This window comes from Streptopelia decaocto, assembly GCF_964273445.1.
Source record: "Streptopelia decaocto genome assembly, chromosome: 1".
Taxonomy (NCBI): domain Eukaryota; kingdom Metazoa; phylum Chordata; class Aves; order Columbiformes; family Columbidae; genus Streptopelia; species Streptopelia decaocto.
In genome coordinates, this window is record NC_138663.1 from 31,921,866 (window position 1) to 31,939,300 (window position 17,435).

Genomic DNA, 17,435 nt, shown 5'->3' on the forward strand with positions numbered 1-17,435 from the left:
AAGGTGAACTGGCCACTCTCAACAGATAAGCTGTTATAGAAAAGTGTTATCAAGGAGCTGTTTCCAGTGATGTTGTAAAGGACACAACATTATTAAAAGCTTTCATCGGTAATTTGGAAGTAAATGTAAAACCATGGCTGATAAAGTTTGCAGATGACAATACCTGGCAAGATGATAAACAGTGATAACGACATCAGTTGCACAGATGAATCTGCATTACCATAGTGAAATGACACCTGGCTGAGCTCATTTTAACAGAGACAAATGCCCTTATATCAAGGAATGTAGATCTTATCCCAAGAATGGAAAGCAAGCTCACATAAGTATTCAGTGTATGAATTCAGGACTAGGAAAAAATTACCTATGTATTAAAATTACCAAGTCCTTAACTGTACTAAAATCCTCTATACCGTCCTGATGCTCGTATTTTAAGGAGGACTCCAGAAAACTGACGAAGGTAGAAAAAGAGTCACAAAACTTGAACAACTTGAGAGAGAGTTCATTAGTTGTTTGTTTGGCTTACCCAAAAGGAAACTGAGAAGTGATTTGATTACAACATTTAAGTACCTCCACGAGGAGAAAGTGCAGGTTATTAAGGAGCTCTTTATGCTCACAGAGAGAGGCATAAAAAGAATCAATGGCTGGAAGCTAATGTCAGAGAAATTCAGATGAAACCTGAGGTACACATGTGTAACTGTGAGAACAATAACCATTGCAGCAAACCAGCAAACAGAAGTATTTTCTCTCTTCGTGTCTTCAGACCAGGACTGGGCTTTTTTCTGAAAGGTATGATTTAGCTGGACACAAGTTATGCTTTAGTCAAACAAATTATTGGGATTGGTACAAAGGTAACAGGGAGAAAATTAATGGCCTGTGATATATGAGAGATGAGAGTAGATGAACCAATACACAACCCAAGGCTCTATTAATCAATTTATTGGTGCTATATGCTGCCATCCATTGCTACAGTATCTCAGCACTTTAAATCAATAGCAACACTCAAATCCCTGGTGGACTTCAAGGAGCTTCTAGAACTTTTAGGGGTAAAACTAATTAGGGAAGGATTTTTGAGTTTTTTCTAGAGGAGGCCTGTATTTACCCTTCTTGTTATAGACTATATATTAGTATATTTCCTTTGTGTTTATGTAGTATTTTAAAGCACTGAGCTAGTGATTTCAGTCAGGCACAATACTGCTGTATAGTTAAGAAACAGTTCCATTTGTCTACTCTAATCCTTGCAAACACACCAGTGGGTATCACCACAAAACAGTCTCAGAGCTCCTCTTTCCTGTGTTCTTTAGCATAATGGATACTTGCTTTGCTGATACTCAGGAAAAAATAGTTTGAATCCTCAGAGAGCCATAATTTAGATTAAAAGGAAGAGTGGCAGTAGGCCCAATGTACCATATAATCTATTCCTTTAAAATTACACATTTTCAGAGACAAGATACCACCCTATGAGGATAACATGTCTGTTCTACAACTCTCCCTCCAAAGCAATTGGATTTTTATGTCTAACAATTATTATAGACGTATTCTACAGGATGTGGCATCCACAAGACACGTGTTTTGCAAAAAGGTATTAATTCAACACTAAACACTAAAAAGAATAAAAATGCAAAAGTATTTTTGGACAAAAATTCTTCCCAATGCACTATTTGATAAGTATACATTTAGAAAGCAACTTTAATTCATTTAGATAGTGCTTGAGGTCTAAAGCACAGAAAACAGAAAAAATTCTCTAGGTGTTTCATTTTTCTTCTTACAATCACAAACTGTTAACACTTTATTATTCAAGCTAAATCAATTTTGATTAATTACACCCTATCCTTCTGGCCAAAGAAAGATCAAGATAGGCAAACAGGAATACTGCAAAAATAAGAAATTGATCTATTTTTTAATCAGTACCCTACCATTACTTATTTTTGCTGTTTTATTCATTGTTTTTAATGGACCAGTGAAGTAGGTACTTCTCAAACACCTGTGTGTTTTAATAGGCTATTTGCAGCTGTTAATTTTTTTTTTTCTAGAACGTTTTTACATACTGTGCACTCTCTATTGCATTCTATAATCCCTCTAAAACTTTGTTTGGGCCTTTTGAAGTTATAAGTCAATTTTCTCTTTTTGTACGTGCAGAGAAGAAAGAGTCAACTGAAGATCACTTCTCCCTCAGAGGATGTTCAGCACCCAGAGCAACAGGGCACAGATCAACTCCCCCACTGCACACCAGGTTCCCCAGCTCTTGTCTTTTGTTCGTGTTGTTGCCCAGAGCCCTGCTGAGCCTGCCTGAGGCAAGCAGAATGGCTCAGATCACCTCTGTTTCGCTGTGATGGTTTCATCAGCCAAGCTTTCTTCCTGAAAGCACACCTCCAGTAAAAAGCCTTTATCTCTACAGAAAAATAAAGAAGATTAAAAATTTGTAATAGTCTACACAAAGCTGAAAGGAAAACTAAGTTTCTTCCCTGAGCTTCAGCCAAGAAACACAGCACTGCTTAGGACCTGCTTTGGGTCAAGAACATGGTCTTGTGCCCAGACTCATGCTCATCCATCAGCACTGTGGAGAAAGCACCACGGCTGCTGCAAGGCGCCCTTCACTACAGCAAACGGCCCAGTTCTGAAATCACGTATCTGGTGGCAGAACGTTGGCTAATGGGCAGACCAGCCACCAAGATCCAGAAAAAGCATCATGAGAAGAACAGATATAGTGACACCAACTCCTGGAAGAGACAGGCAGCAAGAAGCACTGGAGGAGTAGTGGAGAAAGGAGGCAAGCCAGGAACAGCAAGCAGGAAAGATGAGTACCCATGACAGGCAGTAAAGTCCCCAATATATCAAACTTACCCACTAGATTGGTGAAAAAAATAAAATCAAAAGACAAATAATAGTATAAAACACATCCTGGATAGCAAAAGTGGTTTTTATTTCTTGGGTTTAGATCTGCAACCCTGCTTCACTTTGGATAACACTAAACATGGCATAAAAACGTCCAACAAAACAATAAAATAGAACATTTTAAAACAAACAAAGCAAGCCAGGAGTACCAGTGACTAGTCAGAAACTGCATGACTTTATACTTCTGAAGTTTCATCATACGCAACAGGCAAGCAGAGTGTCTCATAGGTACCAGCTGCTCAGTGAGACACAGTAGGTGAGCATTATATGGCTGAAACACCAGCTTTAATTAAATTTAAATTCCTAGTCTTAAATCAGGAGATATCTGACTATATTGCTTTCATTTTCTTGGAAGCCTAAAAAAACCCATGCCCTAAATACTCATTAATTCAACCACAAAGATTTGCAGTTTAGGATAACTTCCACATCTATTTTTGTATTTCAAAGCAATTCATGTGAATATTACAGACTGATTTAATGTGAATTGCTCTAGTAAAACGTATACACAAATGACTGGCAGAACATTAAGATTCATAAGACAGAAAAGAAAAAATGAACCTGTTGTTCCCAGATTATAATTCTGAGAATGAGGATGTGATATTAAATGACCCAAAGGAGGATCAGGAGAGAACGTGACCTCCCAGAATATGAAGGTAGTAGAAAACGCATTAGACTATTCTAATGAATTGTTCATCTCAGTTGGTTTAATAATTCAACACAAACTAGATAAAATAGAAAGGCCCTTTAGGAATACAGAAAGACTATTTTTAGAATCCAGTGTTCGATGCCAGAAATAAGTGAGGAAATTATAGAGAGTGAAATCCAGCAGCACTTCTGAAAGCAATGAGGAAGCCACAGGTAAATTGCACATCAGCACTCCATGAACTTATAGAGATCTGAAGGCCAGAAACTATCACTAGCAAACAAACTTCACAGTCCCTTTCCTTCCCTAGCAAAATCCTGTTTGATTTCAAGGGGACATTTATTAGAGCAAACTCCCAAATTTTTTCTTCACTCTAAAAGGACAAACAAATCAATAAATTGTCTGTGGGAAATAGCGCAAAGGGGAAAAAAAGGGGAATTTGAGTGAGAATATTAGTTCAGCAGGTGCCTTGAAAAGCAGTCACAAGTCTAAAAGACTGTAGACTTAAGATTGATTATATTCTTATAGGCTTCTAACAGACTTTAGAAACGTAAAATGCCTGTACCTTACACATTTGGCACACTTAAAACAGCAATAAACTGCATCAAACTGGATGAGTCCTGCTCTTGCAGACTCGCTTTGATAAGCAGTGCAACAAAACACTCTTGACTTTTTAATCGACAAGTAAAGCCCATGACTAGAGAAAGCATGTTCCTAAATGAAGGTTTTAATGCGTCAGGAGAAGCCTTCAAGTTTATTTGCCTCTGGCTTGGACCCAAATGCAAAAAGTTGGGGTTTGGTTGGTGGGTTTTTTGGTTTGTGTTTGTTTTGTTTGTTTTAAGCACCATGTGGAATTAAGCACCATGCAGGAAATAACAAGGAGATTGGAATAACTGCATTTTTCCTCCCTCCCCTTTCAGCTTGACCATTAGAAAAACCATTAAATGCAGTATCATTAAATAGCAGCAAGCAGACAGTTATTACTGGTTTCAAAGAGTTCAGACAGGGACACAAAGGATCTACAGGAATGACTTACAGTTCAAGAGCTGCTCTTCCTTTCCTTGGAGTTCAAAGGTAACTAGGAATTGGTCTTTTAAGAGATACCTGCCCATCTCTCCACGTAAGGAGCTTACATAGGAAAAGTCAAAGTATTTGACAGAACCAAGGATGTTAACCGTTACATCTACCAAATCAGAAACTGGGCTCAAGGATAGAATGCTAGTTCAAAATTGATTGTGTTTTTATTTTTTTCAGAAATCTGTAGTTCTCTAAGCTGTTGCAAAACATTCTGCATTTCTTGTTTTCTCAGTATTTTATCCCTACTAGTCCATCTAGAAATTAAAACAGGGAAATGAAATCAAAGATGGATATCTAAAAGTGGAAACATATTAAGTCCTGGTTTGTGAAACTAAGGTGGGACCCACATACGGGTGTTTAAAATCCACATCTAGAAGAAATTATAGTCACTGCTTTGATTACAGCAACTTGCAATAATATAGATCAACTAGGCAGACAGTAGCCAAGCATCTATCACAAGAGATGACAGGGATAATATTAGTTGATTCAGGGAAGAAACTACCAGGTGATCACTCAAGAAACATGACTTTACTAAAGGCTTGAAAATTCCTTCTACCCAAACGTCCTCATATAGCAATCTGAATTAAAAATATATATAAATTCAATCACAGTAGGAGTACAGGTCCTCCTTTAATTACAAGTCTCTGCAAAGAGACATGAAATAATATCTCCTGTAATTTTTATAAGCATTCAAATGAAAGAAGAGGTTAGTGATTATCTTTTAAAAGCAGTTCAGGGAAAAGAGGGAAGAGAGAATGAAGAAACCTTGTAAACATTCGCTAGCAGATATACAGAAGATGCACAGCCATAAGTTTAAATGAGGGCTCTCTACAGAATTGAATGCAGCTGTGCATAAAGCAACAGCAAAACTTGAGAGACACAACTGAATTTCTTCAATACAAAAATTTCTGATTGCTTCATATTCCTTCAAGAAACTTAAAAATTTAATAAGCCCACAAAGGCTTAAAAATGCATTGGAGAACCACAGATCTTAAATTTTATTATAACCTTAGAGGACAAGCTGTTCTTATATAGATCCACTAAGTGGTTACAAGAGAGAGATTTTGAGAACGACTTTAAAATGAGATTTTCTCCCCACTTCCTGAAGTGGGAAATTCACTATTACCTCTGCAAACATCTTCTGTTTTTAAACCTGAGTAATAGTTTCTAGTAGTCTACTAGGACTGCAAAGCAACTGTGAGGCAACTTGCACTTCTAGAGAAAATTATCTTGTGTTATTTAAGATTTGGCAGTTAAATACAGAAGGCAAGTTGTGTTTCTCTGTAGAGCTAAACATGGATCAAATGACATTTTCCTTTTTTTCTAATGGAAGCTAAAGTGAATATGCTAGTGTTTAATTTTTTAAAATTTGACTTGCTGGGTTCATGCTTTGCCTGCTTGGGCAACTTGAGCAAGTAACTTGGCTGTTGTTTGTTCAAATCCTTGTAGGAATTTAAGTTATTCCTCTCAAATATATACATAAATTCATCTGGACAGACAGAACTGAAGTGCCGAAAAAGAAATTGAACAGAGGACATCCAAAGACTTTAGAAACATGCCGGAAAAATACTTACGGTTCTTTTTGAAAAAGTTATGATATCACTTCCAAGTGTTTCTGTGCAGAGACGTGCTGAGACTGACAACAACAACCACAGAAGACACATCTAAAATATGTTCCAAGGTCCATGGTCCAACTTCATACCTCTACTGTCTGTGCTACAAAAGCATCTCCTTCCTGCTCATAAATGAGAAGCCATGCCCACACATTACAGGTCCTGCAACTTATTAATACACAGAATTACTGAAGCTATTCCAAATGCCATCCATTCACAAAGTAGTGAGTGGGCAGGGGAGCTATGACAACTATGGTAATCACATTAGAGACCACAGGAAAGAAAGTAAAAATAATAACTATTCAAAATTGATAACTTATTAGAAAAAAAATGGAGACACAGCCTACACATTCATTTAGATTATATAGGGGTATTCCACTTAACTCAGTCAAAAAAAAAAACATACATATAGTCAGTAAATGGATATTGTTAAACTTGCTTGACAGTTTAAAATCTTTTAACTGCAAACAGAAACTAGACAATTAAAAGAACTTAAGACTTCTAAGAAATAGAAATTCCAGATATGCCCATGTGTTTGGAGATACCTTTATAAACCACAAATCTAGTGTTTTCCTACAGATTAACTAAAAAAAGTAGAAGACCGATTTTACCCCTCAGTTTCACCCCATTTAATCCACAACAAGCACCATCACATCCATAAATGAGTAAATAAGCAGCAGTGCTTCATTCCTGTTTTCATTCTAAGTAAGAAAGCCCAATAATGCAGGTATAGATAATTCACTACACTTTCAGCTTCACCTCCTATATGTTCTGCTTCTAAACATCCCAAGCAGACCCAGACCCTCCTGTCCTCCTACCACTACACTAATTTCCTTTTCCATGCTGTCTAGATGGGAAGTATAATTTGGAAGGAAGCAAAGAAAAAACACCGGCTTTCTGTCATCATGTTGTGGAAAGTGCACAGCCTGTGTGGCTGGAGTGTGCCTAATACAGACAGAAACCTGGGACAAATTAACAAACATGTTGACACTTGAGTCTTCCAAACAACATGTTGCCAGAAGTTTATAGCTTGACCAAATGGGGATCAAAAACAGCAAAAGGCAACCTCATATTGCTTTTAAATCTGTTTAAAATAAGAATAAGGAAGATAATTTTTATTTTCTTCTAAACCTCTTTTCTTAATCTTTCTAAGTTTAAAAATCAAAACCTTACCAAAACCAGTCTAAATTTTGGCAAAACTACAAGTAACTGGAAAGACATTTTCATAAGGCTCATGAAGCCTTATGAACATGCAGAGGTACAAGTACCATACATAAGGATGGTTTGATCTCATTAAGGGACAGCTGGCCTTTCATACCACCTACAAAGAGAGAGAATTTCATACAAATGAGATAACACATCTTCAAACAGATCTCTTCTAACATGAGACTGTGTTGCCTCTAAACAGAAACAGAATAATGGTACCATGATATGGAGACAAATCAAGCGCAAACACAAAGAGATTTGTCTTAACCTGAACGTACAGTTCCTGTTGCTTACATTTTCCTATGAAACTTTACAATGACAAATAAATCAATGAAAAGAGGATTTCTGAAGTTCTATAATTTGTCACGTCCTATTTTGTTGGTTATTTACTATGTCTACAGAAAAAAATAACGTTTCTAAAACTAGACAGCATTAAGCATATGAAGGCTAAAAATACGTTTCTACACTTATATGCATATAACTTTACAAATCAGGTATTGAAATGTTTGGGGGCACAACTGGTTTCTATCACACTTCTTGGTTTTCAGTCTTCTTACTGTCTCCAAATGTTTAGTTTGTAAAAGTCAGATATGCTTTTAAAGGTAAATCATCTTTCTAAATTTAAGAAACTGGGATTACAGAACTGGAAATTCATTTGAAATAAATACTCTGGAGAGTTACTTAATGGAAGCTACTGAGCATTTGCTGATTTTAAAGTTTTCTAAAGTGTTCACAAGTTTCAGTGGGGAACGGAGAGTTAAGGTGAAAAGCTTAAGTTTATACTAATAACAATTAAACAAGAAAACATGGCATAAGGCAGTATATTCTCCTATTTGTAAAATGCTAAGTAAATACCTCTTCAAATAAGCACAAAGTAAGAATTTTCATCCTATGATAAGCTTCAATATTAATCCTTTTTGTTCTAATCCCCCACAAAACCTGACATTTAAGTGGAAAGGTTGCTGCTAATGTTTGCATTCCACTTTTTTTTCTAAAATGGCTCATTGGCTTTTAAGCAGTATCTTCACATGCATACAACACACTAAAAATCAAGTCAAAACTGAAAGGTTCTGCAAAGACAAACACACACAAGTAAAAAAAAAAGCTGAAGACCAATTGATATAAAAATCAGTATTTATGTAAAAAAATAATGCATTGCATATTGTAAAAACCAGTCAATAACAGTATTCACCTTCACACAGATTTCTAGATTTTCAGACTTCAAAAGGTTACATAGAAAGGAAAAGAGACCATAACTACACATGAAGCAGACTACTTTCTAATTGCCATCCCAGAAATTTACACCCTGAGCCAGCAGGGAGATTAGAAGCAGATTCAGAATATAAACTCTGCTTCCAATGGAGTGTGGTTTTCTACGTCTAAAGCATTCATCCAGCTCTCATGGATGTGGGAGTCAGAGCCAGCCTGTCTTTGATAAAGAAACAGCCACAACAATTAAGCTTCTAAAATGGGGTTCGGATGAAGGTGCAAGTCAGTGAGTGGATCCTCCATGCTCAACACACAGGAACATTTCTGGAGTCCAAAAACTCACTTTATGAAGACTTCATCTCAGTTAGACAGGTTATCCAAGTTCAAATACACCTTACAAATACATTTAATACCATGCAATTTTAAATAATATTTTACCATAACACTAGAACTCAGCCTTTTTCTTCATGTTTTTCTCTGAAAAAAAGTTCATATTACATAAACAGATTTTTTTTTTTCACTAAGATAACTAAAGAAAGCCTAATCCTTACATGTTGTAAATCACTATCACCCTATTGACAGTAACGCATTCACGTATTTGAGGGTCTGCCCCAAAGCTACTTTAAAGCCATGTTATTAAAAAAATATGATAACAGGATATATTCTCTAAGAAACTCCTCTAATATACAGTCTGATGAAGCATCAGAACTTGCATTACAGCTCTTCGCTTTTAGGTACTAAATACTCTATAATGATCATCAGGTAATAAACCTTAGTAAGAAAATATAACAGCAACAGCTTTCCACTGTTTTGTTTCTCCTACTTCCAAAATGCCCTATAAAGCTGCAAACCCATGTAATTTTAAAAAAGTATTGTAACACAGATGACTTCATACTGACTTTTTTCTAGAAAAACCCCTCAACTCTGCTCTATCTTTTGGCCATGATGGCTCAACGATCTTGAAACAAATGCTGTGTATTAAAAAGTCTCTGTATCTACAGAGAAAACTAGTATCACATACTAGTTATTAATTTATGAGAAATCATTTATAGTGTGCAGTTTACATCTAAGATAAGCAAAACAAGATTGTCAAAACAGTACTTCAACATGTAAGAGATGAACATATAAAGGCACATAAAGATTGTCAATGATAATATCACATTTCTTTGAAAATAGAGTATTTTCTGCACTTGTAAACAACTTTGTTTACATAAAGGCTCACACCTTTAAAGTGAAGTTAGTGCTGCTGACTCAGTTATTGCTACATTCACAGTTTAACAGAATTTTAGACAATATATGAGGTACGCTCCCAAATAGAACCATCTTCATTTCTTCCTTGTTCATCTAATCATTAGATAACTGAATTATGCAGACTAAAACTACCAACCATAGAAGCCAGTAACACCCAAGTCATCAGATCCAAGATAAACATCATGGATTAAACTTCAAAAGACCAAAAAGTCACCTTTACAGGAAAAAAGTTCCTGTTCTTCATTGCATGAATGTTTTCTTCATTTTTATGTATGCTAGTAAACTTTTATCTGGGCACATTAAGAGCCAATTCAAGCCATATTTGAATTTTGCACCTTTTGAACAGTTTGTTAATTCGGTCTCTTGCTTTAACAGCAGCTTGGAATAAAAATCACCTTCCTTTTGATCTTCTGGCATACAAGTCTCTTATGCTTTTTGTTAGCTGCTTTACAAACACTTTGTATACCCTTCCACAGTACGTATGCGTGGTTTTCTGCAATTCCAGTTCTAGGGGCTGCAGCAGGGAATGAACCAGATCCTCTCCAAATGAATACTGTAACAAGGTTAAGAAAAGAAGATTGTAAGGTCAAAATCGAAGAGTGTCATTATTCAGAGTCATTAAAGAGTTTTATAAAAATGCCTTTGAACATCGTATTTGCTTTCTATAGGTTTATTAAATGTTTGCAAGAACTCATAGAGCTCCCGAACGCAGCCTTTGAAAAACACCTCTAAAATACAGAAATATTCTCTAGTGCTTTCAATAAGCCTAGCAAACAAGTTTGGTTTGGTTTGTTTTTAAAAAAAAACATAAGCAAATGAAAATATCCAGACAGGCAAAGAGGAATTTAAAAATTACCGTATTAAATTAAAAATTAACCAGAAATCATTCTAGATGTGTAGTCTGCTTGTTAAACAGTAACTTTCTTGAATGACATATAACTTTAAAGGAATTCTTATCAAATTATAATGAAACAACAGTATGAAAAGTGGTGCTACTGAAGTTTCATTAAACTGAATGATGGTCAAACATATAGTATGCTTAACATGGGGATGAAATAAAGAAGTCATTAATTCAACAGCACAATATTTTTCATAAACAAATTATAAGCTAAAACTCATTTCAAAGTAGCATAATTTTGTTGATCTTATTACCACTGAATCAGCAGCGTTTTACATACTTTCTCTGACATATTCATAAACCAAATGGGATCATAAATAATTTTTTTCTTCTGTTTTTGACAATGCTCAAAAGAAACAAAGAAATCGTATTTTTATTGAAACACATCCACTTGCCCTGCAATGTATTCTCAGACCCCCAAAAGTACTTTTCTTCATTTTTATATCCATATGACAACATATAATAAAGCACCATTAAAATATACTATTGATTTTTGAAGGTTATACACACACAATAGCCCGCTACATTAAAATGTGCATCAGTTCTAAATTTTACAGCTCTTCAGTGAGTATACTGATGTAGTGATAAATAGTTTATTAGATGACTTATTTGCACAATGAAAAGAAGTCACTGTACTGAGCATTTAAAGGAACAGCAAAATATTAGTACATTGAATCTCTATAAAAGGTCAAAACAGTATAAAAAAATATTTTCCACAGTCCCAAACTAGCTGCAGTTAAATGTTACAATGTTGCAGTAAATACACACAAACTTTGGGAGAAAGGTTTTTTTCTGCATTTTAAAATATCCAGAAAAATTAAGCTCCTGGTGACCTTGAAATGCTCCAACAGTTTAGTAGATATATTTATTAAAAGAACGAGAATTAAGCCTTTTAAATAGATATTGAAAACTAGAGGCAATGTGTTAAAAACCTAACCTAGACATAGTCTATACCATGTTTCAAAACATGCTTGTCACAAAAGGAATATACAGGAATTCTATCCAAGCAGTAAATAAAAAATTGGTGAAATTCTTAACATCTTTTAAAAGATTAAAAAAAATTACTTTGTGGCAATCAAGGTATCAACAAAACCTACAAAATAGAATGCAGCACTGTAGACAAAAATACGTTTAAAAACACTTTGCGCAAGCACAATGCTGTAAACACTTACGTTTTTTATTGCTTCATAGACAGCCCTAAAAGTTGGTTGTTTATCATCATGGTAAACACCTCTGTTTCCATGAAGAATAAATATACCTTCTTCTTCAGCTTCCTTACAATTGCTTCCATAGATGCAGTGGTCAGGCCGATAATTCCATTGGCAAGGAAAGACATAAAGACTTTCTGTGCAGAAAAATGAGAACTCTGGATTAAATACTAAAATTGTTTCAGGAAATACATTCATTGTGTCTTTTTTCCTTAAGGCCGTTTCAGAAATTTCTCTATAGTCATTTTGAAACCCAGCAGCTAATTACACTCTAGCAAGCCCCAATGCTGTGTCTCGGAGTAAGCATTTTCAGAAAACCAAAGAAATGAAAAGTCCCTTGAATGCTTTCACTCAAGTCTGCTAAAGAGTATTTTCTGAGATTTTTGAACACCATAGAAAAGATCAAGTTTGTCACGTTGGATTTCGAATCAATGTGGATTTACCTGGATTGTGAAAAAACATGATGTTCAACAGATCCTGATCACCCCATGTTATGTTCAATTTGTACTTCTTCAGCAGTGGCATCAGAATTTCTCCCCACTGTAACCGGACTGGTGTCATATCATTCTATTAAACAAAACAAAGCAAAACAACATTCAAGACAATCATTCCTATAAAGAAGAAATGCGTTACAGAATCTCAGTAATTTGCCTGTCAAAGTTACAAATCTCAAATGTATAGATGATTTCTTCCTTTTAAACAAATGAGCATATCTAAGGAAAATAGTTATGGACATTTCCAATATGTTTTATTTCTCATTTATTATATTATGATAACAAAAATTAGATGCATCTCCAACTTTTATTTAACTGCCACATTAAATTTTTGTCAAGATTTCCCTCCAGCATCTTAAACCAAGATCTGTAAGAAACAAGACTTTTTTTTTTATACAGCAATAGGATCTAATGCAAGAACTGCATTTATGTGACACGTGCAACTGGATGGGCACTATTTAAATATACATTATGCAATTTCTCCGTCTTTATCACAGAGTGATAACATACACAGATTTTAAAGTTAACTTCAAAAATTCAAACCAGATCAATATAATATTAATAATTAAAGAGTTCCAAATACATATAGGTAAAAATATTGGCTACAAAGCAGTGTACAAAAATGCAGAAATCCTTCAAAGTTTTTCAAACAAATTTTCATTGAGTTGAATCGATATTTTTTTAGTTACTGAACTTGAACTTCCACAGCATTCCCAAATTCCTGATTTAGCAAAATTCCTTCAAAGGAAAAGGAGGAGTTGTTCTAAGGGTTTGGCTGGGGACATGCTACTTGGAATAAGCTCACCTACACTGACCTCCACATTACCAAATGGGTTACCGTCTGCAGTGTAACAGCTTAAATATTCTAAAGCTAACTTCTTATCTCTACACAATGTTTAAGCTCAACTAGAACAGATAGGGAACAACACTGCTCACTCTGTACCTCCTACTTCAGTTGGGAGAGTGAGCATGGAATACCAGGAGCAAAAATTCCTGATCAAGTTCAGAATCATACCCTTGATTCTTTTTAACCAAGTTGCAAAAAAAACCAACAACAACAACAACAACAACAACAATTTAGAACTCCAATATGGTTTGAGATCTGTACACAGAGACACCATGTTAAAACACAGGAAAGATTACCGAGAGCTAAATATTTAGTTTTAGAATTACAGTATCAAAGACTTCCTTCTCCATGCTTTCCACTGACAAACTAGAAAGTGCAAAAATTAGCAGTTAACATTTTAGTCTTTCCTCAAATCATTCCAGTCATCAAATATGAAGGGCTTTCAGAACTGAAGACTAAAGAAGAAATAATATCAGATTTCAGACAAGAATTAATACAAAAAAGATCTATAGCTTATATTATGTAAGATGCCAAACAGAATATTACAGTCCCTTCTGTCCTAAAAAATTTATGACTATGATTGCTTGCAAGTATTTGATGAGAGCAAGCATAAGAAATGCACAAGAGGATTCTTCTCTAGCAAGAATTATCATTAGGCTCAGTGCAATGTGATTAAACAGAAGAAAACACAGGCTTAACACCAAGCTAAAACCTTCCAAAAAAAAGCAAATTGATCAGACTGAATCACAATTGGTAAAGATTAGTCCCTCACCTGAACTTTGCCATCCATAGAATATTGACCTAAGGTTTAAATTTAGACTCAATGCTAAGAATTAAAACCAGAATTGAATTAGCTCACTGATACCAGGATAATCATGATAGAATATACAGCAGTAAATAAAGTTTTAGAGAAACTCATAGAAATAGTAAATTCTTCAAGTCATTATTTCATATAATTTTAATTTAACTTGTATAGTTTTAATAGTAGTGAAATCCAGAGTACATCCCAAGGAGATGCAAAGCAAGTACTGGCATACAGCACATTGCCAGATGTCTGGAAGCAATACCGCTTGACAAATAGTGCTATCAGATTTAGGAATTAGAAACTGTAATATTTCAATAACCTTTGCATAAACAGAAGAGTTATATACTAATTTATTAATACTAATATATAATGAAACTGGTGTAGGAATCGCAGAGTAAGATAAATTATTTGCATAGTTATACAATCTCCTTTAAAATTTTACCGTAACTTGTAGTGAGGTCAGTGTGAGAAGTAGAATGCTAAAGTTCAATCAAATTGATGACAGAATTGCTCTTCAACAGTTACTCCAGTAAACACAAGAAAAACAACTCTATCATAACTTAAAGATTTCCAGAATATAAACCTCCTCTCTAATATTCAGCAAGTTGCAAAGAAAGTTAAAGGTTTAGGAAAAAAAACCCACAATGGTACTGGTGTTTCTGTGATGCCATCAAGCTGATACAGACAGGCCCTTATGAACCCCCAAAATTCCAGGCTTTTTTGAGCGGAAGAAAACATGTAAGAGCAAAATATATAAGGACATGAAGACATTCTCCTACATGTTGTTTTTCTGTGTGTTTGTTTTGTTTTGTTTAGATGCTGTGCTTTATTTACTTTGGTCATTACTGATTTCTGTCCCATAAGACTTCTGCCTGTCCAAGGCTGAAGTCAGACTTACAAGAGCTGTCACATTTAGCCTCTAGCAACCTAGCATTACTTCTCTCAATTCTAGTAAAAAAATATAAAGTTGAAGAAAAATATTCAAATCATAATAGCAATATCTAAACAAACTGCAGTTGTGTCCCACAAACAGGTGACCAGTTTAAATTTCCTCAATGCCAAATAAGAGCAAACCTTCTTCCTTCTGGTGACATGACTCAATCCTGTTCTTGCATTACCCATGCCAATATTTACTAGAGTTTCTGGGAGCCGATTTACTTCACTTACTCAACAGAAAGGTTTCTTTTTTCCACTGTTACCACATTTAATTGAATCATAGAAGGGACCAAAAAACAACAGAGGCAGGACGACGTAAATAAGAAAAGCAGCTGGTAAGAGATGGGAACCTTCCTTTTAGAAGCAATTAGATTTTGCACAGGCTCACCATACTTCTTGGAGCTATAGCCTTAAGCAATCCTGAATGGTTAAAAAAAAAGTGTATAGTGGCTTAGGTCATAGAAATCCTCTGAATTTTTCATCTTTTTTTTTGTCTAAAGCATGCTCATGAAACTCTCCTTTTCTCACACTATCTGGAGTTTTGTTTGGGGCTTGTTTGATTTTCTAAGAGCTCATTCCTTTCAATGACTGCCCATGTCTCAGGCATCACAACTAAGTCTCCTAATAAATCTTATAGAAGTCTTTGTTCTCTATTTACAAAGCTTCACTGCTCTAGGACTTTTTGTTAAAACACCATATCTGCTATGTCTCTTTGAGTATAAAAGTATCTACATCTATAGGTATGCGAGTCCAAAAAAAAAAGTCACCTACTACTAGCTCTTCTATCTCCTAAATACTTTGGCATGTTTTACATTCCCGTTTTCTAATTACTGCTTAGCAAAAACAACAGGCAGGCACTATCCATAAGAAGTTTCATTACCAATTCTAGTGTTATGTTCAAGTTATGCACTGTTTAATGACTACACTATATTCAATAACATGATGTGCATGCGTATGTATCTGTATATATGTATACACATGTGCATATAGATGTATATATACAGTGCACGTTTGTACTGTATTTATATACACAGTCTCAAAACACACAAGACAAACAGAAACAGGATTGACAACTTCCATTAAACACAACAGATAGCCAAGTACCTAGGGTGCTTGTTGAAATGAAAAGACCTGACAGTCCTGAGAAGGCTGAGGCTTGAATAAATAAATGGATAGAAGACGATTTAATCCTTAAGCAATACATGGAATTACACATTTTCTGCTACTCAGGTGAGCACTGTAACCATTGGCTAAAGTCTCCAGTTCTTTTTATCTATTCATCTTCTAGTTCCTCCTGACTCTTACAAATCAAAACAACAGAAGATAGATGCTTAAAGGCCTCAAGCAGCTCAGCCTGTAATTCCAGGCTGAAGAAACTACAATAGACAAAGAACCCAAAGCTTTAAATCCATCATATTGGAGGAATATCCTGATTCAAAATTTCCACTGTTTAGAGAAGTGCTCTAGCCACTAGACAGTCATAAAAAAGATCTACAGGCAGCTTTTTAAAGATCCAAAAATTCCCAGAACTTATATACTCCTTGAGGAAGGTGTTAAGTCTCCTGAATGAACATAAACAAATTTGGTCCTTCCTATAAAAAAATGAAGCATTTTCTAGTTCTACTGTATTTGACTGGAATAGTTAACGGGACACAACATGGGACAGTACCAACAAGGTCCAAAAGCACTGGCAGTGTTGCTGGCAAGGGGCATTAGAATAGTCCCTACCTTGAATTTGTTTTACCTCTCTTCTAAAAGCTTGAAACTAGTAGCTTCTTTGCCATCAGTAAACAAAGGAAGCCATACACTCTCTCAGGCCTAACATGTGTAGTCTCAACTATGCTAAACCCTTTTCAAAGTTTTGCTGTGGGGCTTGCAACTTTTCTTACTGATCAATCACCCTTTCAAGACACGCAAGGAACATGAAGATGACAACCAAGTCCCTGCAAGTCTCCACAAACAGCAGAGTTTCTGTAACAGAGCTTGTGCATTTTAAGGCCCTGTGATACTCCACAAGCTTGATATGACAGGACATTTCTCCAGTGTGTCCAATAGGTGGAAGAGCTAAGTCAGCAGCATAAACTAGAAATCATGAGGAAGTCTGATAAGTACATCAGTCACTGGCAGTACAGGCTAATGCAGAGTCTTACCAAGCCAGTCACACTGGAGAAAGTATCTCTATAAATTCAAAACTTGAACAAATAATAAACATTACACTTGCCAGGAACGTACAAAGACAGAGACAAAACACCTGGATGCTCAGCTAGATGCTCAGCATTTGTTATAGAAGAGACTGGAAGATACTGGGTCAAGATTTTAAACCAAGAAGGGTACCTAAAGAGGCCATTTAAAATGC

General features: G+C 35.4%; 1 protein-coding gene across 2 annotated transcripts in view; it reads right to left on the reverse strand.

Moving 5' to 3' along the window:
• Window positions 1-8,547: 8,547 nt before the first annotated feature.
• Window positions 8,548-17,435, reverse strand: part of GXYLT1 (glucoside xylosyltransferase 1) — a 32,833-nt gene continuing 23,945 nt past the window's right edge. For both annotated transcript variants that reach the window (XM_082043257.1, XM_082043256.1), the window contains 3 exons: window positions 12,441-12,564; window positions 11,962-12,134; window positions 8,548-10,444 (listed from right to left, as the gene is read on the reverse strand). In XM_082043257.1, the coding sequence (XP_081899383.1) occupies window positions 10,283-10,444; window positions 11,962-12,134; window positions 12,441-12,564 (459 nt within the window). In that variant the 3' untranslated portion in view covers window positions 8,548-10,282. The remainder of the gene's footprint in view (window positions 10,445-11,961; window positions 12,135-12,440; window positions 12,565-17,435) is intronic.